Source organism: Parasteatoda tepidariorum, chromosome 12, assembly GCF_982258835.1.
Source record: "Parasteatoda tepidariorum strain Cologne lab strain chromosome 12, Ptep-v5.0, whole genome shotgun sequence".
NCBI lineage: Eukaryota > Metazoa > Arthropoda > Arachnida > Araneae > Theridiidae > Parasteatoda > Parasteatoda tepidariorum.
Genome location: NC_141766.1, coordinates 2,110,877 through 2,133,892, shown reverse-complemented (window position 1 = coordinate 2,133,892; position 23,016 = coordinate 2,110,877). Strand labels below are relative to the sequence as shown.

The following is a 23,016-nucleotide window of genomic DNA, read 5'->3' as shown; positions in this document are numbered from 1 at the left end:
CCAATACTTGTTCCAGGATTTTCCTTGTTTTCTGGAGCAGGTTCAAAATTACAAGGCTATGGAGTTAAACATTAGTAATCGTAAACCCCAAATTGGGTCTGCTGTTCAATGACGGTTATAAGATAAAATAGTGTAAATAATTATAAATAATGGTTTAAAAAAATCTTCTTAAAATTAAGATTTATGTACATATTTTTTTCTTCACTATATGTAAGTGCTTAGATTTCGAATTTCTCTTTTTGACTTACATGATTATGCATGACGTATCAAAATTTTTCTCGTAGCCTAAAAAATGTCGCTAATAAAATATCCGTTATTTTATTTCTCCAATGTTGGCAGGTTTGTTTACGAGAATTTGAACAGAAGCGAAGGACTGGTGCAAGTGTGTCATCTCTAAACGTATACCTATATTCTAAAGTGAAACATTTTATCGCAATTGTTTATTAATGTTTAGTTTTATATGAAACATTGATGCTTATATGCGAGATAGAAATGTATTTAAAAAAAAATTTAAGTTAGTTGGAAAAATTCTAATATATGTTCTGTTCCCTTAATGAATTTTGCATAAATGCGCCTTTGTGTATTGCTGTTAACACCAAAAAGACCCATTTTCCCAGGATCTTTTTGTGCCAAGCTCACTAAAACATTTTCTTTTAAAATAACAGTGCTCATATTTTTTATTTTATATCCGTCGTTGAACAGCCGACCAAATTTTTGGGTTTACGACTACTAATGTTCAACTCCGTAGCCTTGTAATTTTGAACCAATCCAGAAGACAAGGAAACTCCTAGAACTTTGTTATAGGAACATGGAGGACTTAGCGACTCGACAGATTTAACTTGCAAACGTCATCATTTACTTCACGGGGAGTCTTCAGCCGGCCTGGGTGCTCATATTTGAAAGATAACGTTCATCTGCACTAAGTTCATTGAAGGTAACCTCAAACTAAGTTGTTATTTATTTTTTATTGCAAACATCTTTTCACATAATTCAAACTTTCTCGCCCAATATCCTTTGGGTCATAATTAAACTTACTTAACTAGTACTTACTAGTAAGCAACTTAAAATTTTATTCATTGATATCAAATCTCATTGATAATAAATTTTTTTATTCATGGAATTAAGGAGTAAGTCAATAAATTTAGAGACAAAATATTATCTTTTTTTTTTTTTTGTTTCTTTGAGAGCTTAACTGTTGATAAGAATGTAACTTTTAAATTATAACTTTTTCATTATTCATTTCATATATCTTCATATTTTAATGTGTATTGGCAATGAATTTATCTCAATTATACCCATTTAATTTTAAATACAATTAATTTTAAAACTTATTAAATATGTAGTTTGGATATCTACTTGTAAGTAAGGAATAAAAACTTGTTTTGCCAAAAATAATTTATTTTTAAAAATGTTTTTTGACCTAAAGGAAAACATTTGACAAATTGGTTCTCTGCTTTCGCAACTCATTAATGTTTTTAGTTTGATAAAAAAAAATAACTGTCTTAATTTCTATGACTGAAAACTCAAAGCCGATGCGTGCAATACGCGCCTTGATGCACATTGGCAAACCGTGCTTGTTGCATTTTGCTTTTTATATTTTGCTTTCGAACTTAAGCGTGGCTAGCGGTCTTTACTGTCTCGATAGTGTGTGAAATCTTGTTGTTTGGGCAGTAATCTGTGGTTCCATCTGGGATAAGGTCATTATTGATGAAAATCACTGGTGAACAATGTCAGCTGAATCTCCACTCACAAGTTTATGTGTTAACATATCGATGACATTGTGTCACTACGTGTATCAGTAAGGAAGAAAACGTGAAAGAAAAACAGAATAACTTTTAATCCAGTTAGGTGGATCCACCTATTTGCAGTTTGTCTACACACTATTTTGGGGGTCACTAAGTGCACTATTTTTACCTAACTGATTTGATTCAGAGTTATGTAGAACCACAAAACAGTTTAGGTGCAACAACGTTTAACATTCTATCCTTTTGTGCAGAGGTATAGTGACGGAGAAGCGGTGTGAATCCCTATTGTTTTCTCTATTTTGCAGTAAAATTTCTTGACTTTTGTTAAGAGTTAAATGGAATAAATGTATATACATCATGTTTACATTTTGTAATAACTGTTTTATTAAGCATTGAATTACTTTTAATTAAATGGCTCTTCATTTATGATGAAAGAATTTTACATCAAATGCAGTTAGAAACAAAAGTTTTGATAATATTTCCACATGTTATTTTCAAAAAGGGAAAAAACTTGATGCATGAATGAAAAACGGAGTTTTTAGCGTTTCTCCACTTATTGCAGCACTTACTTTTAATACATATCGTTCTATATTCTGTCATTTTATTAAGTGATGAAAAATCATAGTATTGCGTGAGAGGGAAATAAAATGTATCCATTGTTTTGACTACAATATTTTTCACCAAACATTTCATCTATTCCATTTTTCTCCTTAATATTTTTATAAATTTTAAGGGAATTTTATTTAATTTTTTTATCGCATTTTAATTCTATCATTAAAATTTAATTTCAAATAATTCTTTTATTAATTAAAATCATTTTGCAGAGAGTAAATAGCTTATAAAATTTTGATAATAATTGTGATAATATTCGCGACACTAATTTGATAATATTAATTACTCATTTTTTGAAAGCTTTGTTAAATTATTTCCTGGGAACAATTTAACCTTTTTTTAACATTAAGTAGTAATTTAATGTCAAGTAAGTTTTTAATACTTAAACTTAAAAGTTTTTTTTATTATTATTAAACCAAATATTAAAATAATTTTGCAAGATTTTATCTGAGTTTTATAATTTTGAATAAAATTATTTTTAGAGATAAGCGCCATAATATCTCCAGATTGGATGTTAATATAGTGATGATCTCAAACCATTTTACCAACAATCACCGATTTTAGGAATAATTGATTTTAGTTATTGACGTAATTAGAATTTATAACAACATATATGTAAGGTGTTCCAAAAATATATTAAGAATAAATAAGATTTATCAAGAGGAATAAAGGAAATTATTTTAAGCTAATTAAAGTGTTCTATAATTTTATTGAAGAGTGAGCATTACAAAAGATATTGTATCTTACAATAACATTGCAAAATGAAACCTTTGTTATATTAAAAAATTTTATTAAAAAAAGGCTGCCAGCAGTGTAAAACTAAAGATGAAATTCAATAAATAAATGGTACAATGAAATATGTATTGTCAGTCCAGCTAACAACATTATTCTACTTCGTTGCATACTTGGTAGAGATGTTTGCAATCTTCTCCGCTTCGACCTCTTCGTGAAGCAGTATAATTTTCTTGAAATGTCTTTTGATTATCCAAGGCATAACTTGCTGCATATCTGTAGCAAATAAGATACTTTCTTAGTAAAAATTTAAAAAAGCAGCAGATAGAAGTACTTTTAAAAAATTTAGTATACATATCAGAAAATTAAAAATTTTATAAACATTTATTAAAATGGGTAAAGAAAAACAAATTTTGTCTTAATTAAAAACTTACATTTCTGAATTTTGAACTTGAGTTTTAACTAAATTAAAGGGTTTCAACGACCCTTAACCAAGTCAAATTTTTTTTTTGGTTTTCATTGATGGACCAACTTAATCTTGATGGTTACCATCAATAATTCCATCATGAACCATTATAATTTTGAATGGTTACCAACATAAGTAACCATCACTCCAATGTAGGAATTCAGACTGATTTATGATGGTCCAACATAAGAATAGCAACTTGTTTTGATGGTTTGTTCATGTTGAAACATCAGAAATTTCCATCATAGTTTCTTAGAATTCAAATGTTGGAACGATCATTAACAATTATCATCCTGATGTAGGAATTCGGACTGATTTATGATGACCCAACATAAAAAAGAAACAAATTCTTTTAATGGTACCACCAAAAATTTCCATTAATCCATCATGGAAATGTATAGTTGGAACCATTGTGGATTGTTGGTCCATGAAAATCAAAATTTTCTTGATGGCTAACCATCATAGTATTAAAGTAGTATTTTCCATTATGGAATGATGGAAGTTTGTTGGCATATCAAAAAGCATAAACGCATAATGGAAAATGTTGGATGATGATGACCATCAAATGTTGGACCATCATTAATCGCACTGAAATTATCGACTATGTCAACCTTCATCTATCAAAAGGTACCTCGTGATAGAATCAAGTTTACACGTCTTATATACTAGTGAATCGGTATTTAATGTTTATAGTGGTAGTTTCACTACAATACTTTAAATTACTTATGAAGGTGAAAGAAAATTGGCGATGAAAAGTTTCACCCGTGGTATAGCTTTTTCTTAAAAGTTGCCACAAGTCTCCACCATAGAGCAAGAAATAGGTGATTTTGCGATTACTATTTCGTAACCCAATTATTTTTCGCCAAATCCCTCTAGTGCCCTAAAGAGCGGATTCTTCCCCATAGAATACATTACGTCTCATTATTAAAACGTTAGTAACTAATTAACTTGAAAATTTTGAGACAAGTCAATTTTTGCGCATTTGAAGTGTCTGCTTTTCTATAGTATTGCCGTACAATATTCGGATTAAATCGATATAGTATAAGAAATTAAGGAAAATCGCAGGAAAACTGAACTAGGGTGAAAGCCGGTGACTAGGGTGCCATCTATCAGGTTCACTTTGTTAGCAGATGTTTGTTCCCGTTGTTTTTTCTTCGGTTTTCGCGATATTTCTTCTAATCGTAAGTTTAATTTTTTCAGATTTCGACAAAATTATTATACACATACATAACTCACAGTATCGCATTTTATGTTTGAAGTGATTCAAGCTGTAATTTCCTATATTTTTTCTTTTAATAAAATTATTTTTCATTTAAGTAAAAACAGCTAAATATTTAAGATTAAAACTGATAAATGTCTTACTATTAAAGGTAATACAGATATATATAACAAGTAGCTTAATACAATTTAAAAAAAAAAAAGAATAAAGAAACTCATTAATATACTTTGGCTAGTTTTGGCCGAAAAGAATCAACAGAAACAATCACATGGACCAACAACCTTTTCTTATTCAAAATACATTATAAAATGTATAAAATAATTAGAGCTGTGTTACTAATGTACACTTTACTGTTACTTTATACTTACCTACCTGGATTTCCGCACATTTTTTTGCTTGTATAAACTATTTTTTAACTTAAAAAAACCCTGTTTTTATTGATAGAGATGTAACATAATGCCATGTGATCAAAAAGCATGAAATCCATATTTATTTTTTAATTTTCATTTTACTTGAACGCTATTATCTTTGAATCCTACAGAGTTTATTACCTTATTTTTCTTCAATTTTTTGTTGTTACTGAGGTTAACTTTAATTTCTTATAGTTTTGTTTTCTACAGTAGTTAAAAAAACAAAGATTGAGTTTTTAATATTTAATGGGAGAATAAAATTGCTCTTTAGATATTATTTTACAGCAGGCGTTCGATTGAAAAAAGTTAGCAACTCTTTAGATTTAACTGTAGTAATAAAAAATTAAATAAAATAAAAACTGAACATTAAAAATTAACTTATTATCCTTAAAATTAAATACATTTCAGGTAAAAATATAAAGTTCAAAATAATCTAAAATAAAATATTCCTCAACTTGTCATTCGAAAAATTTCCATTAGCTACATTATTGCTTAATTTAGCTTCAAAAATCACTTGTTTAGATTAAAGCAATAATCATCTCAGTATTAACGTTAAGTCTAAGAACAAGAGTATTTAAAATTCAACAGTAAAGACTTTCATTTATTTATTTTAAAAAGAATGTAATTTTAAAACTAATAAAGATTTTTCTGTAAAATTTCATAAGTAAACTTCAATTAGTGATAACAATAGTTTGTAAAAATTTCAAATTAATAAAAATTTTGAATTTTTTTCTTTCTATTTTCTAATTTCCTTAAGCAAGATTTATCAATCATTTAATTACTTTAAGTGCAAATCGCGTGAAACGGGAGCTACATAACCGCCCCTAACAAAAGGGAGGAAGAAACGCTCTTCACTATATAAAATCTAAACAGCAGATCATGACTGCAATGCTGATTGGAGAAAAAAACACTAAAATTAGTCAACTTTAAACATCAATATCTCAGTAAATAAAATCAAAATCTTTGAGTCCATTCATATGCTTGTTATTTTGACTCTTTTCTGTCAATCTGCGAAAAATGGGGGGAAAAGAAAAATTTTAAATGTTATTTAAAGTCGAAATACGAAGATTTGTTTTCCATTGAAATACCGTTATGGTGTCAAATTTCTGGGCATAAAGTTGGCGAAACTTGGCACGTCAAGGGACGAGCGAGATTACGAAATCGTCTATAAGGGTCATCTCTCTCCCTTTGCTCTATTGCAGTGTTTCTTAACCTTTTTGGTATAATGGACCCCTTTTAAAAATTTTTAAGAAGTCACGGACCACCCCCTGTGAAAAAAATTATTGCAAAAAGCATCAATTATTAGAAAACATTTAATTTTATTATTTTAATAGTATTCAAAATTTTTAAAATTTAAATTTTTAATGTGAAAGTTGCTGCTGCTTTTCCTTAATTAATAAATTGGATTGGGGGATGGTATTCGGTAAAGCAACGCGCATATCATGTTCAACATTCAATTGATTTCGATATTTTGATTTTATTGTCACAAGTGTGGAAAATCCCGCTTCGCAAAGATTCACTGTAGCAAATGGAATTATAGCTGCCATAGCTCGCTTTACAAGCAATGGGTAGGCTTCCAAACATTTTAAAAATTAGGAGCAGTCAGCGAACCCCCAAAATATGACTCATGGACCCCTTAGGGGTCCATGAACCACAGGTTAAGAAACCCTGCTCTATTGTCTGCAGATTTTCGGACCTTTCGCTGAAGTATTTCTTACTAATAATCCTCACTTTTGTATATTGATCTCGTTAATGTTCGATACGCGTAATGTTTTTTTAGAATTTTAAATTTCTTTATGGCGTTAACTTCGTTATCTTTAATACTTAACTATTCGTAATTTTAATTTTATTAATTTGAATGTTCTTTTTTATCGTTTCCGTTTAACTTTCTGCGTTCGAATGGGAATAATTTCATTCTTCAGATTCACTTTTATTCAGGAATCTTGTATTACAATTAGTATTAATGAAATTTAAGAAGCGAACATCGCGATTTGCGTCGTTAAAATGGTTACGCCTCGATAAATATAAATGATTTACAACTACTTACTTCATATGTTTTTTTAAATCGCTCCCTCTCTATTCATGTTAACATGATTTACAATGCGATTTAATCTAGAATTGAGAGTCCCACACGCGTGATTTACGATTTCCCACAGCAACCTTTTACTTACTGACTTTATTACGTTAAATTGTGTAAAAGTATAGACCTAATTTGCGTTGAAAAAATATTTTCAACTAATTTCGGTTGTGGTCTCCAACCTTTCTTCAGATATTCGTATTAGTCTATACAGTGCCCCCCCAAAGCTGCTGGGCGCGTTCTTGGGCAAATTCTAAATCCCCCCCCCCAAACTATTCGTTTTATTTAGTGTAAAAATCCCCCCCCCTCCCTGGTGGTGGCCCCTGAGTCTATAATTGAAAAACATAAATTTATATTATTTAAAAAAGCATATTTTATATTAGCAAGCTATTCCTCGTAGTGGACCGAAGAAAAAAAATCAGGACTTTTTTTGGAACAGTGCATATAGTATCCATATACCAGACTATTTTTAAATAGGGCAATTAACAAACTAAAATAAATAAATAAATGAAATATAAACAAAAGTTATTGCATCAAAAATCCCAATCTTTCGATTCGTTTAATCAATTCATTTAAAATACGCACTTGTATTCGTAGAAAATGAGATGCTTTGAACACGCACAAAATCAGGAATATTAAGACGAAAAGGTAAAAGTCTGGATAGAATATTTTTGATCAGGAAAATCAGGTCAACTACGAATCTGTGTGAATGACACACGTCCTTAAAGTTACATTTCTGAAGCAATGACAGTGCCAATTGGTTTTAATAAAATTGATTTTAAAAATTAGTAAGTGGTCTCAAACTTTTTTTCCACCACTGTATTCATAGAAAAGTGTAATCGTATAAGAAGCTATGCTCCTTTATTTAAAAAAATTCCGGTCCCTTGATCCTTGCTTAAAACTTGGTCACACTTGAACATTCTTTTTATGAAGGTGACTTATACGTAAGTTTCTCTGACTTCACTGCGGTCATGAAAGTGAATGAAACATAAGAGCACTTTGTGACAAACTTTATGTGAAGTTGTATTATTTATAGATTTATTTGATATCTAACCTAGTTTTTATACAAATAATTTCAAAATATTTTTAAATTTGTTAGTTTAATATTAAAGTCTGACATGATTTTTCTAGCACGCAAAAAAGTCAGAAACACCAGTATGCAAATAACAGATGTTTGCAACCAATTACAGTATATAAGACAACAAGTGCTTGGCAAAGTTAATAGATAGGCAAGTTATACAAATTTAAGCGACTTTTAGCATCTCAAGGTAACGATAAAATTTTAATTTTCATTCATATAACGAGTATGCCGAAAGTATCGGGAATACGGTATAAAATTAATTCTCTAACAATACTGCGGTTATGAAAGAACAGAACTAACAACGACTGGCGAGAATCACTAAACATTAAAGACGTGTAACCCTTCTTCAAATTACGAAGGATTTTAATGCATCAACAAGTATTAGCGTGTAAACTATCTAACGAACCATCGTTAATATGGAGAGCCTATTGAGGAAACCAAAAATAAAAACATTAAAATGAACTCGATTGCCAGATGAAACTTGAATAATCACATTTTTTCTCTCTCGTTAAAACATCCTCCAATGTGGCTTCATTTTTGACAAGAATCTCAAAATAGACATTACCCAAGTCAAAATTCTTAATGGTCCCATAAATTTTTTTTGATGGTTTACGTTGGTTTCAGTGCACGGCCGGATTATCCTATAGGCACACTAGGCAGGTGCCTAGGGCCTACGAAATTCAGGGGCCTACGAAAAACTTGGGAGAAAAAAATTTATTGACCAAAATAATTTAGCTTTAAAAACAACAAGTGTATTTTGCACAAAATTATGAAGATACAAATAAAAATATAATATTTTTCGGTAATAAATTATTTTGCAGAATCTTATGATCTAATATATTACTTTTTTGCGATTTTTGGATTCAACGAAATCTTGTATTATGCTGTCGAATTCCAAACTACGCAAAATGTCGTATTCAATAGACATAAGTGCGAGAGATGCCAAACGATCTTGATTCATTGTTGAACGCAAATAATTTTTTATAAATTTTAATCTGGAGAAAGATCTTTCTCCTTCTGCATTTGATCCAAGAATCGACAAATATATTCTTAATGCAATGTGAACGTTAGGAAAAGTATTCACAAGTTTATCTTTAATTTGAGCCTTCAACATTTCTTGTGCAGATTTATGCTCATACAAATTTGAAAATAGTAAAAATTCATCTACAAAGTTTTCCTCTAAATCGGAAGAGTAAATTTTCACCAAAAATGGTATTATCGATATCAACTGCAATATCGGCAGTATGTCGGTATTGCAGATAAAGTTAGATAAACAAATTCGTAAATTAAAAACCCATATTAATAAAAATGTAAAAAAAAAATATGCAAGAAAATTTTAGCGGGGAAAGAGGGGAGGAATGGGGGGGGGCAAAAACGGCTATGCCTAGGGCCTACGAAAGGTATAATCCGGCTCTGTGCCTAGGGCCTACGAAAGGTATAATCCGGCCCTGTCGATAATTAATACCCCTCAATGGTGACCTGCGGTCGTGATTTGAACTCGCCATCATCGATAGATGGTCCACATTAAATAGTTGATTTGCTTAATAAATATAGTGCTCAAAATAAATAAATAAAAAATTTTGAAAAAATCTGGTGAAGTAAATAAGAGTCTCGCGGCCAAAAAAAATAGCAAATAATTGGAAAAAAAATGAGCGAAACGAGATAAACGAAAATAAAGAAAAAATAAAATGAGCAAAAATGATATATATATAAATTAAAAAAACTGCATTAATCAACTATCAACTAGTGGTATTCATTCATCGAATTCTATCACAGATAAAATTCTGGAAGGGGAGTAATGTAGTGAAACTACCACTATAAACATTAAATACCGATTCACTAGTATAAGACATGTTAACTTGATTCTATCATGAGGTACCTTTTGATAGATGTAGGTTGACATACCCGATAATAAATACCCTCAGTATAAAAAAATTCAGGGCAGTTTCAAAAACTGAAAAGAAATTTTCAAAATTATAACAAGTTATGAGGTGATAACTTAGGATTACACAATGGGGAAGTTCTCTTCCAATAATTTGTTTGCATTACTGATATTTCGAAGTTTTTTTCAGCAATTGAAACTTTATGGCCTATTTTAGGTTTCCTTGAACTCCTTTTTTTCGACTTCAAATTTTAAATTAGTTATGCAAATAAACTGAGTGAAACAGAATTTACGATTATAAGTTTTTCCCAAGGTATAGCGTTCTCTTTTTCTTCTCCTTTTCATACATCGCTTGTTCTTACCATTGATATCTCTAGGTTATATAGAGCAAAGAAAAATGAGGAGATGATATCCTTCAGAAACTCTGATAGACTATTTCGCAACCAAGCTAATTCTTAGCGTAGGCTTAGACACTTTTATTCGTAATAACTGATTGAAAAACTTATTTTTAAATTTAAATAAATTTAATTTTATTCGTTAAGCCTTACGTGATGGATCAGACATGATTCAAAATGCTCATGCTCCTTTTTTCGTTACGAAGCCATCCACGTTAGATTTTGATAGTCGTCAATAAGACATCTGGTGAATTTCCACAGTAACTTCCCAGTTCTTTGAATGTCCATCTAATGGACGTTCATATGACTACCAAATGGATTATGGTGGGTGTTAAAATTGAGAGCTAGTAGACATCCTCTTGACGATTTTGTGCGATATTGGTCTTATGAGGGAAATATTTACGTTTTCGCTTTAAGCTCGGGTTACAGTTAACTTAGCTATGTCACAAAATGAAATTTTGACTGGTAACCCATTATTTCTAACCAGTCATAAAGCAGATATTCTCCCTTTAAATGGCGGTGGTAAAGAGAAACCAAGGGTTATAGGAAGATAAAAACTTGATCATATGTTACAAACACTCCGTGACAATTTTATGTAAATAATACGCTGACTGAACAATGATATACTAGTTTTTAATTAATGCAGATACTTCAAATTACTTAATGGCATTTACAAAGGAATTTCTGGTTTGAAATCCAAAACTATGATTTGATCTTTCAGTAGTCGCTTTAATTCCTGTTAGTTATTCATTATTTATAGAAATAAATAGCCAATATTTAATTAATTATCATTTTCTACAAGGTAATTGCAATTATATTATCTCATTAGATTTCTTGATACAGACTGACGTTTTCTGGTCTGGTAAGATGTATAGGTTTTTTGATGTATTAGTATTTTGAAATTGTAAAATGATTGAAAATTACAAATTATTATCTAAGACATATGTTAAAAAGTACTTTTATCTCAGATTTTAAAATACGTAATCATACGAGCTTGAAACGTTTAATAAAGAGAATCTTAAAATTGAAAACTCATCATTGTATCCGTAATCTTTTTAACTAATTACTCTGAATCCAACTAATTATTCCGTTAAATTTTAAAAAAATATTTTGAAAAAAAAATTCATACTTTGAAACATTTAAAAAGTTTAAGTAGTATTTCAGACGATTAAAGACACAAATATCTATGATATGATCGATGCTTTGCAAAAATATATGCTAATTCAAAAGTCACAGTTAAAATTCCTCTCCGTGAATCGAGAAAACGCGTATGAATTTTTTCAAAGGCGGAGAAAAAATATAGCACACATGACCTGCCGAAAGAGATATGACGGCTAAATCTTTAACTTCGACCGTGACCTAATGTTACAGTTGAATTAGGAAACCGGTCACTATTGAACGGGTTTGAAAAAAGATGAAGAGCTCTTGTGTGAGAAATAAGTGTCCATTAAATGCCCAAATTTTATTCCCTCATAGTCTTGATTTTCAAAATTGTGGCCAAATAAGATGAAAAAAGGAATAAATAATACGCAGTAGTTTGCAGAATATCTTCTTATTTGCTTTATTGCTCTTTTCTCACAGCAATTTATCTAAATTCATTCCTAAGAACTAATATTCTGCTTCAGATATTGAACTTCCCTGGACTAACATGAGGTGATCGGTTATATCTGATCCCCTGACCGTAATGGACTTTCTATATGTCAACGACCTTATGGAGTATATCTGACTACGTCTGATTTGGAGTATTAGCCCCGCGTACTAAGAAAAAACATGATTTTTTTTCAATGGCATAATAACCGCAGTGTTTTTTTCTTTCATTATGGACAATTATAGCATCTCTTAATCTTTTTTTTCAATACTAACTTACTGGAAATTCTCTCCTAAAAACGAATATCGAATTGTTTTTTTTTGCTCAAAAGGTAGTTTATTTAATTATTAAACATTTAAATTGCCCAAAAAGGCCTCCGTAAGTGATGCAATCAAAAACGATCCCTGATTGGTAATGACGTCATATGTGCTGAAGGGAAACTTTATTTTATTTTTAGTTTATTTTCAATCCCAACTTATTGGAAATTCTCTCCTGAATCCAAAAATCTGATTGATTTTTCCCCCCAAATATTTATTTATTAAACATTGAAATTGCCCTAAAAGATATCCCTGATTGGTTTACGTGTGCTAAATGGAAACGTACCATTTCCATCCACTGATGTTATTTCAATGGTCTTTTAGTTTTGATATCACTTATATCGTATGAACATCCTTTGTATATTGTTAGTAAAAATTTTATGAATTAAATTTACGGCTTTGAGAGTGCTTGCAAAATGGAAGAAAAATTTTTAAAGCTTCAAACTGTGTATTTATCACTAAAATAGCTGAAGAAATGATTATTCAGCTTTTCATAGCGAATCAACATTTCTTTTCTGATGAAATCAGCGGTGTTAAAGTTCATAGAAAATATTATATTATTCCACTTATTTTTAAGTTGAAATAATGCTCTATTGCAGCCTAATTATTTAATTAAAATCAGTCGTAGATTGGATAGAAATAGTTAACATTTAGATACAGGGTGGATCATTTTATTATTCGGTATTCCATTAAAACAAATCAGTGTTTTCATAAATCTAGTTCATTAAAAAATATCTATCTATCATCGTTATAACCCATGTGCTAATGTTAAAATATTCAGGTAATAAAATTTAAATTTGCCTTTTTTTATTTTTTTTTCTGGAGTTGAAGTTTTTGTTTCTATATTTTTTAAAATAAATAATTACTAATGCAGTTTATTTCTTAATTTTCCTACTATATATTAAAAATTGAATACACATTAATGCTCATATATATTCTCAATATTATTCTTTGAGTAAATAGGTTATAATTAGAAATTTTAATTCCTCTTTCTGCAATGTAGTATTTACAGAGTATGATTATTGTTAATTTTTCTTCTTATTTCTACGAACTATTTGTCAGTGTTTGCAAAGAATTCTAAAATAGCAAAATTAATGCATTGTACATTTTTAATAAAACAAATTTTTAAACTAAAAATGGGTGAAAAAATTTCAGGTTAATCACTCGGTATCGCCGAAAACGAGGCAACACTTTCACGATTCTAGTTCATTGATATATGTCTATCCATCATCATCGCTTTAATCTACGAGCTTAGACTTAAAATTTCACTTAATGTAATTTATTTTAATAGCCACATAAATTCAGCGAGTATCTAGACGTTTTTGTTTCGCTAAAGCTAAAGAATCAAAATAAATAAATAAATAAAAATAATGCAAAATGAAAAGCAATTCTAATGCACTTTTTTTATTATTTATTAAAAAAACAGTAATGTTTATATCGTTCTCAACATTCTTATTCGTTGAGTTAATAGGAATTTTGCAAATCGAAAAATTATTTTTAGATGTATTTATAAAATTTAATTCCTTTTTCTGTTGTGTAGAACTAAATAATGCAACCCACTCCTAGTGCAAGATTCGATATGCTGGAAACAGACGAAGAGCGTTTGGAGTTCTGCTCTACATTTGCTAGTCATTGCGTCACTAAGGAAGCCATTGATAGACAAATTGAGAAAAGTAAAGCTGCTATGCAACGGCAAATAACCGAGGAACACAAGCCACCTTACATCTGTGAATTTCAAGTGAGAGCTCTCACCATCAGAAGAAATGAACTATTCCCTGAGGAGCCTGATAAAGAAATCATGCCTATGGAAACAGTCATGCTAAACCAACCTGAAAAGCCGAAGGAATCCTCAGAGATAGAAACAACTCCTGAAACGAATTCTCCAGTACCGGATAACAGCATTGAAAACAACTCGGAGCTTAATGAAGAGGCCTCGGCCTCAGAAACCGAGCCCCAGACCCAAAACAACAAAGAACCATCAGCCAAGAGGAGAAAATGGAAGAAGAAGAAGCAAGCTCATGGAACCACTGCAAAGCCTACTAACAGCCCTTCTACTCCTGTTTCCCTCCCAGTGCCTGAGCCCACTACAGTCACAGCATCGGAACCCAAGGAAGAACAGCCACTCAAGTCTGCAAAAATCCTCATCCTAGGGCTTCCAGATGACTTCAAAATTGAAGATATTTCTCTAGAAATAGAGAAATTAGGCATCAATTCCCATAGAGTTATCCAGTTCAAGAAGAGGGTGGGCGGAGCCTATAGGCTCCTCCCCCTTTTCCTCGTCATCACTCCACTGGCCAATCAGCAGAAGATATACTCCATCTCGAGTATCAAGCAGATTTCCATTAGCACCGAGAGATTTCGTGGCGGCCGACGGCCGTTACAGTGTTTTCGATGCCAGGGCTACGGCCATACTCAGCAATCCTGTACCAACCAGCCAAGATGCATGAAATGTGCAGATTTCCATTATTCATACCAATGCGAAAAGGACAGAAATTCTCCCGCCAAATGCTGTAACTGCGACGGGAACCACACCTCCAATTTCACTGGGTGTGAGGCCCGCCCCTGTCGAAAGAGACAACAGACCAAGGACACACCTGCATCTACAGCTCATCGCCTAGTCTCACTTGTGAAAGAACTGCAGGAGCTCCTTAAAAATCTAAAAGTGACAAGCCTACTTCAATCTCTACTAAACGGGGCCACCCCATCTCAACGATGATCATCACACCTCAACTCATGCCCTACTCCAATGATGTATGCTTTCATCTATTTTAAATTTTAAAATTCGTTCTACTTCTAACCTCAAGGAATTACCTCATGGACCCACATCACACGATGAAGGGGTAAAGGGCCGTTCCGGCCTCAGGCACCCTGAACAACCACCAAGACCAGCACAATTCTTAGATCGGTTACTGCTGCTACAATGCCAGGTTATACAGATTTAAGTGAGTTTGAACGTGGTGTTATAGTCGGCACACGGGAGATGGGACATAATATCTCCGAGATAGCCATGAAATTTGGATTTTCACGTACTACCATTTCACAAGTATACCGTGAGTATCGGAAATCCACCAAAGTCCCCAGACATGATCATTATTGAACATATTTGAGATGCCTTGCAACGTGATGTTCAGAAGATATCCCCACCTCCTCTTACTCCTTCTGGTTTATGGACAGCCCTGCAGGATTCATGGTGTCAATTATCTCCAGCACTACTTCACACATTGATCGAATCCATGCCACGTCGTGTTAATCTTTTAATCTACTGAATACACAGGGGACTGTATCAATGTGAGCAGTAAAAATTCGAGGTTTTTTTTATATTTTCATGGCTAGATAAATAAATATATATATAATTTAAATGAAATATTTTAGAATCGAGCTTGATGAAATATTTTTCGTATACGAAAATATTTTTCTTCTCTAAATAAAGACAATTGTGCCAAGTGAAAAGAAACCTTCAGTATTCAATTAATCAAATAAATTTCGCATTCACATGGATTGACACATAACTAGAACTTTTTTTATACATTCTTTATAAAATAAACTTTCCATTGCAAACTTGTCACTTTAAAGTCCAACTTCACCAATAATAAAGTCATTATAAATTTCTTAAATATTGCAACAAAAAAAAAAAAAAGAAAGTTGTTAAATTAAAATAAAATTATTGTTAATATAAAATTAGCAAGCAAGTTGAAATTCGATGCATTATATTAGCAGAGCTGCCAACTTTGTAGGCTATGTGGGAAAATTTCTTTAAGTGGTAGGAAAGTTTATGCTTTAATATATGATAATTTGTTTTAAGGTTATTTTCCCCACCACTACATGTGAGTGATTCAAAAGTTAATATAAAACTTCTCTTAGTTCCTATTCTCTCGTGGATGAGGCTTTTAAAACGTTTGCAAAATAAACCTTAGTTCTGAAAGCTTAAGCTTTTAACTGTACCATTCTGTAAAATATTTTACAAAAAAAGCATAGTAGTTGGTAGTCCCGTATAAGGGTATACGAATGAATAATCCTATACCACGTGATCAAGCAGTTGACCTTGGTGAAAGGCTTTTGAAATACATGATTGAAAAAGTCTGTACTGTCTACAAGGAGATAAATGCTTCTACGCAAAATTACGGACCATTTAACTTTGATATCAGCCAGCAGTGGCATACAAAATCGGGAAGAATTTAGGGCTTAAACCTCCTTCCTCTTCCGGTGTCCATCAATAAGTAGGAAACTAGAAATGTTTCTTTTTTTTTTTTCAAAAAAAAAATTTTTTTTTTTAATGAAATAATTTATTATGAGATTTAAAAAAAAAAAGCTATTTGCATAAAAAATAGTATTTATAACATTAAAATAATTGCTACACCGTACCCTTCCAGTCTAGTCTTTATTCAAAAGAGTAAACAACGGATGAAAATTTATTCTAAAGCATCCCCCACAAAGCCTTCTGATCCCTTAGAAAATAGCTGCCAATTTATAGTATGAGAAAATGTCATTGCTTCTTAAAATTACCTCTGTTTTATCTGAGGATCTTTGTCTTTCCACCTGGACTTATAAAAATTTGTAAAAACTGACAATTATTAGTTTATTTTGATAATTTTCATTTCGATGGAAAAATCACGCCAAATTTGCGAGTTTTATAAGAGTTTATTACTATTTTATCACCCAGATATGGCAGGATGGTATAATAATTCCCTCAATTGCAAAGGAATGGCTTTTTTGTTTTAATTGGCGAAAAATTGAAAAATCTTTTTTATTTGAATCGCTTTTTCATTGAAATTATTAATTGCTGTTTTATTATAAATTTACGCTAGTTTTTATCACATTTTATTACTTTTCGTTTTATCATTATCCAAATCGCGTTTGATTTGAATCACGTTAAAACGAAATGTTCATCGAATATAAAAAAAGACTCCTAATAAATTAATTCCTTTAGAGGTAATGTTTGTACTAAATCATTTTATGATTGTGTACTCATGCTATAGGTTTGAATTGTGATGGTATATTTCGTCCATCAAATTCATTTAATTCTTTTAGACAATTAAAAATAAAGTATTTTGATATAAAAGTATTTTTAGAGGTAGTTTGTTTTTATCAAGAGACATTTAAATTTTACGTGGTACTTAGTGTGTCGTAGTATATTACGAAAAATATGCACACAGACGAACTGTGAAATGACTGCGGAGCCAACAATAAGTCCACTATAAACTATAGTATGACAATAATATTGTTCGAAATAGTGATTGCAATAGTACTTAATCCAGTGTGTGTAATAGTGGTGGTGTAGTTTGTGTGTGTTGTCGATCCCGAGAGCTATGCCGGCGGTAGCTTAGCTACTGCAGGGTCACCCAAGCCGGACAGGTCGGAGGGGAGACACCAGACAAAGAGGAACACCCTGGTCCTCCAAGTTGGGGGTTTGGCGTGGGGCCAACTACCCCACTCTGTAAAAAAAACTTCCAGTTCAGAAACCTCAACAATACGTGGAAACTGGCAGGGCTCAACCCAAACGACTTGGAACGGAAAAGGACTTGAAAATTGGCACTTGGAATGTTCGCACCCTGTATAAAGGAGGTGCCCTGAAAAACTTAATTGAAGTACTTGTCAACTATGATATTGATATCCTAGCGATCCAGGAGATCAGATTGCTGGGACAAGGCATTTTGGATAGGAAGGATTGCAGAGTTTACTATAGCTGCCAAGAAAAATCCCACCAGTTTGGTGTCGGATTCATCGTAAACAAAAAACTGAGAAACTTAGTTATTGATTTTCAGGCCATAAGCATGCAAAATCAGAATCAGGAGAAGACATTACAATATCACATTGATCTGCGCCCATGCACCAACAGAAAACAAAGACGAGGAGGAAAAAGACCTATTTTATGACCTACTTATGAAGTGTTACGATTCATGCCCTGTCCAGGATGTAAAGCTGGTTCTTAGAAACTTCAATGCTAAGGTTGGAAGAGAACAATTTATTAGATCCCATGCTTCTGCTGAAAGCCTACACCCTGAGACTAACAGAAACGGACAGAGACTTTTTGATTTTGCTGTTTCAGAGAATATGTTTATTTCTAGTGCAGCATTCCCACATAAGAAAATACACAAGTACACCTGGCGATCCCCAGACAGTTTAACCTTTAATCAAATAGACCATGTACTTGTAGATACAAGACATCGTAGCAATGTGTTAGCTGTGAGAAGCTACAGAGGAGCAAATGTAGACATCGACCATATTCTGGTCATCTCCAAAGTTAGACTTGGGTTATGTAAGAAATTTTTCTCTAAGAAGAAAAACACCATTCTTAAACTAGACATCGCTAAATTAAATGATCCCAGCATCCTTAAAGAATTCAAGTGCAAACTATCTAGATCCATTGAACTGGAAAAAGAAAATTCAAATAGCATCTTCGATTGGAACTCAGTTAAGGAAATCATTTTAAAATCAGCACGTAAAACCATGCCATGCTTAGAAAGTAGTACCAGAAGAGAGTGGTTTGATGACGATTGCAGAAAAGCTACTGAGAAAAAAACAAAGCCTACCGACTGATTATCCAAAAACATTATATCAGAAGTTATGAGGAAAAATACAGGAAAACAGAATCTGAGGAAAACAGAAAAGAAATTACATAAGGAAAAGAAAAGAGCATATCTAGAGGAATCTCTGAAACTCCTGGAAAGCCGAAATAACCAAAAAGAATGTAAGAGGTTCTATAAACTAGTAAATAATATGAGAAGAGAATTTAAGCTAAAATCTATCACCTGCAGAAATAAAAATGGAGAACTTGTGAGCGAACTTCATCACGTGCTTAAAGTTTGGAAATGCTACTTTCAAGATTTGCTTGAAGCAAAAAATGAGACTCTCAACTTAGAGAACAGCCCTGAAGAACTGAACCCAGTTCGACATGTAGACATTCCCCCACCATCTCTAGATGAGGTTGTCATAGCTATTGAAAAACTTAACAACAATGGGTCGGCTGGTCCCGACTGTATACCATCTGAGTTACTAAAAACTGATGAACCAGAGCTTCTTAACGCCATCTATATCATGGTTAAAATTTGGGATAAGCAAAAATTGTCCATTGAATGGGAAGAAAGCTCCATTTGCCCCATATTTAAGAAAGGAGACCAACTTGAATGTCGTAACTATAGGGGCATTACACTCCTCAATACGGCATATAAAATATTCTCCAACTTGCTTTTTGCAAGACTTCTCTCTTTTACCGACAAAATAATTGGAGACTACCAATGTGGTTTTAGATCACAAAGATCTACTATAGATCAAATTCACACCCTAAAGCAAATTTTAGAAAAAACTAAGGAATATAATATCAAAACTTTTAATTTATTTATAGACTTTAAAGTTGCTTACGACAACATAAAGAGAGATAAACTACTGGAAACAATGGCCGAATTTGGGATCCCTACTAAACTCATTAACTTAACCAGAGCTATACTAAGCAATATATGATGCAGGGTTAAAATTCAAAATCAATTATCGAAAACATTTTCAACAGAGAGAGGCCTGCGTCAAGGGGAATCCCGCGTCTGTCTACTCTTTAATCTAGCTCTGGAGAAATGGATCAGAAATAGTGGATTAGACCGAAAAGGCACCCTTTAGAATAGATCAGTTCAGTTACTGGCATATGCCGATGACATCGATGTCGTAGGAAGGTCAGAGAGAGCTGTGAGAGAGGCCTTTCTGGCTCTTGAAACTTCTGCCACAAATATGGGCCTTACCATCAATGAAAATAAAACTGAATTTATGGAATCTCCAGCCACAACTGTAAATCATGATCCTTTATTCATAAATGGTTACACCTTTGAAAAGGTTAATGAATTCAAATACCTTGGAACAATGATCAATGACCAAAACAGCATAAAAACAGAATTAGACAACAGAGTTAAAATGGCAAACAAGTGTTTCTTTGGACTAAGAAAGCAATTAAGATCAAGCCTAATCAGTCGAAAAACTAAAATTAAAATTTATGAGACTCTTATTCTACCTGTATTGCTCTATGCGAGTGAAACATGGACACTAAACGCAGACACTCAGCGTACTCTTGGTGTTTTTGAAAGGAAAATCCTTAGAAATATTTTTGGCCCAGCACAGGAAAGAGGCTGTTGGCGAATCAGATACAACTTTGAATTATATAGACTCTATGGACAGCCACAGATAGTGCAGATCATCCGAAGCAATAGATTAAGATGACTTGGCCATATCTGAAGAGGCACAGAAAATAATGCAGTCTGAATTGCCATCTTTGAAAATCCTTCGGGATCTCGGGCTAGAAGAAGACCTCCAACTAGATGGCTGGATGACACTGCTAAATATCTAAAAGTATTAAAGATAAACAACTGGGAAAAAGTCGCCATGGACAGGAGGCGTTAGAGGCTACGTGTGGTTGAGGCAGTCAAGGTCTGTAAGGGGCTGTCGTGCTGAAGAAGAAGAATAGTACTTAATTTATTTATAAATTATTAACTATATATATATATACACTGGTTATCATAAATTAAGGAAAATTCACAAAAATCGCGATAACTCAAGAAATTACACATGGAATTTTATGAAACTTACCCACAATATACAACACATAGTAAGGTATTAAACAACATAAAAAGAAATTATCAGACATTAATAGTAGTATAGAAATTAGCACATGTATAAAATAAACAAATTGGAAGTATCGGTTTGCAATAGAAAAAGTACCTTTAATATGGAATATGATTGCCTCTAGAAGCAATACAGCACAAACAGCGATGTGTGATGCTTTCAATTATGCGGTCTATCAGTTCAATAGGAAGTGAGAGCCATTGCTCTTGTAAAGCAGTTGCAAGCGTGGCAAGGGTCTGAGGGGGCGGATTGATGGCAGATACACGCCTCCCTAGAGCATCCCAAACGTGCTCGATAGGATTCAAGTCCGGGGATCGAGCTGGCCACTCCATGCGAGTAATTGTTTCCTGTTGAAGATAATCATCAACAATGCGAGCTCTGTGTGGTCTTGCATTATCGTCCTGTAACAGGAAGCAATCACCAATTGCCCCGGCATATGGGCGCACATAAGCATCAAGGATGTTGTCTCGATAAACCTGAGCATTCACGGTTCCCCTTGGAAAGACATGGAGGTATGTGCGCCCTCCTAAGGATATGCCTCCCCAAACACAGACACTGCCTCTTCCGTATGCATCTCTTTCACGGATGTTTGATGGATGATAACGGGTCCCAGGTTCTCTCCATATCAAATAACGTCTACTGTCACTTTCTAGACTAAACCTGGACTCATCCGTAAAGAGAACAGGCCTCCATTGATCTGACGTCCAGTGGACATGTTGTCGGGCCCACTGCAAACGGTCTCTCCTATGGCGTGATGTGAGCGGCACGCAAATGGCTGGTCGTCTCGCATACAGACCACCTTCGTGGAGCCTTCTGCGCACAGTTGACGTTGACACCAACCTTCCGGTGGCTGCAGCAAGAGAGGATCTAAGATGTGTCGGAGTAGCGGTTCTATTCCTGCGTGCACTTAATGTCAAATATCGGTCATCGGCACTGGTCGTAACAGTTGGCCGTCCTTGACTGAACCTCCTAGATGCCGAATCTGTGGTTTGAAATTGCCTCCAAAGTCTATGAACCACAGATGGACTCACATTTAGCCATCTGGCCACTTCTGATTGACTCTGCCCTGCCTCTAGTCTCCCGATGGCTCTCCATCGTAGTTCTTCAGGCAAATGATGCCTAGAGGTCATTATTACGAATTGGCTATCTCAGATTTTCAATGTCGCAATCACAGTAAAATTTGTGTGCTTTCTCTCAAACTTGGACTTTTATGCTCCAGGCAGATGACGTAAGCCGAGTGCAGCGCCACTAATTTGCATATTGCAATTTTACTCAGCTACTCTTAGTGGACAACATATGCAAATTTTGCACGGTTTGGCTTACTTTTGAAAGAGTTATCGCTATTTTTGTGATTTTTCCTTAATTTATGATAACCAGTGTATATATATATATATATGACTGTAAAAAAATTTTCTATTCCATTCATTGAGGGGTTTCAAAAATTGCAGATTCTACTGGAAACGAAGAGAATTTAAAGGGTTACTTTAACTAAATGCTAAACATTATGGCTGGAAAATGATTTGTTTCTTAAAAGAGTTTTAATTTAGAATTCAAATTTAAAAAGAAAAAAAATTATCATTGTGTCTTAAAGTGACGACTAAAGACACGAAAAGAAAATGGAATATTTAAGTATAAATGTTTCAGTGTTTTTGAATAAATTGATAGAATAAAATATTACTTAGTTAACATTTCTTTTCATTGAATTACTTAAATAAAATAATTTTATAAAAAAAAGTCAGCCAATTGGTGTAAGGGATTATTCTAAAAATGCATCATGGGATACAATTTTTATCAACATGGATCGATTTTGAAAGCAAGTTTTTTTTCTTCAGTGAGCAAAAAAAAAAAATTTCTCTCTACATTTGGTAACTAAGAATTTTTTTTCTTTGAA

General features: G+C 32.8%; 1 protein-coding gene across 1 annotated transcript in view; it reads right to left on the bottom strand.

Annotated features, from left to right (window-relative positions):
* Nucleotides 1-3,046: 3,046 nt before the first annotated feature.
* The window catches only part of LOC107445898 (uncharacterized), a 41,373-nt gene continuing 21,403 nt past the window's right edge, over nt 3,047-23,016 (bottom strand). Inside the window, exon 3 of the mRNA XM_016060386.3 lies at nt 3,047-3,365. Coding sequence (XP_015915872.1) covers nt 3,242-3,365 — 124 coding nt within the window. The 3' untranslated portion in view covers nt 3,047-3,241. The remainder of the gene's footprint in view (nt 3,366-23,016) is intronic.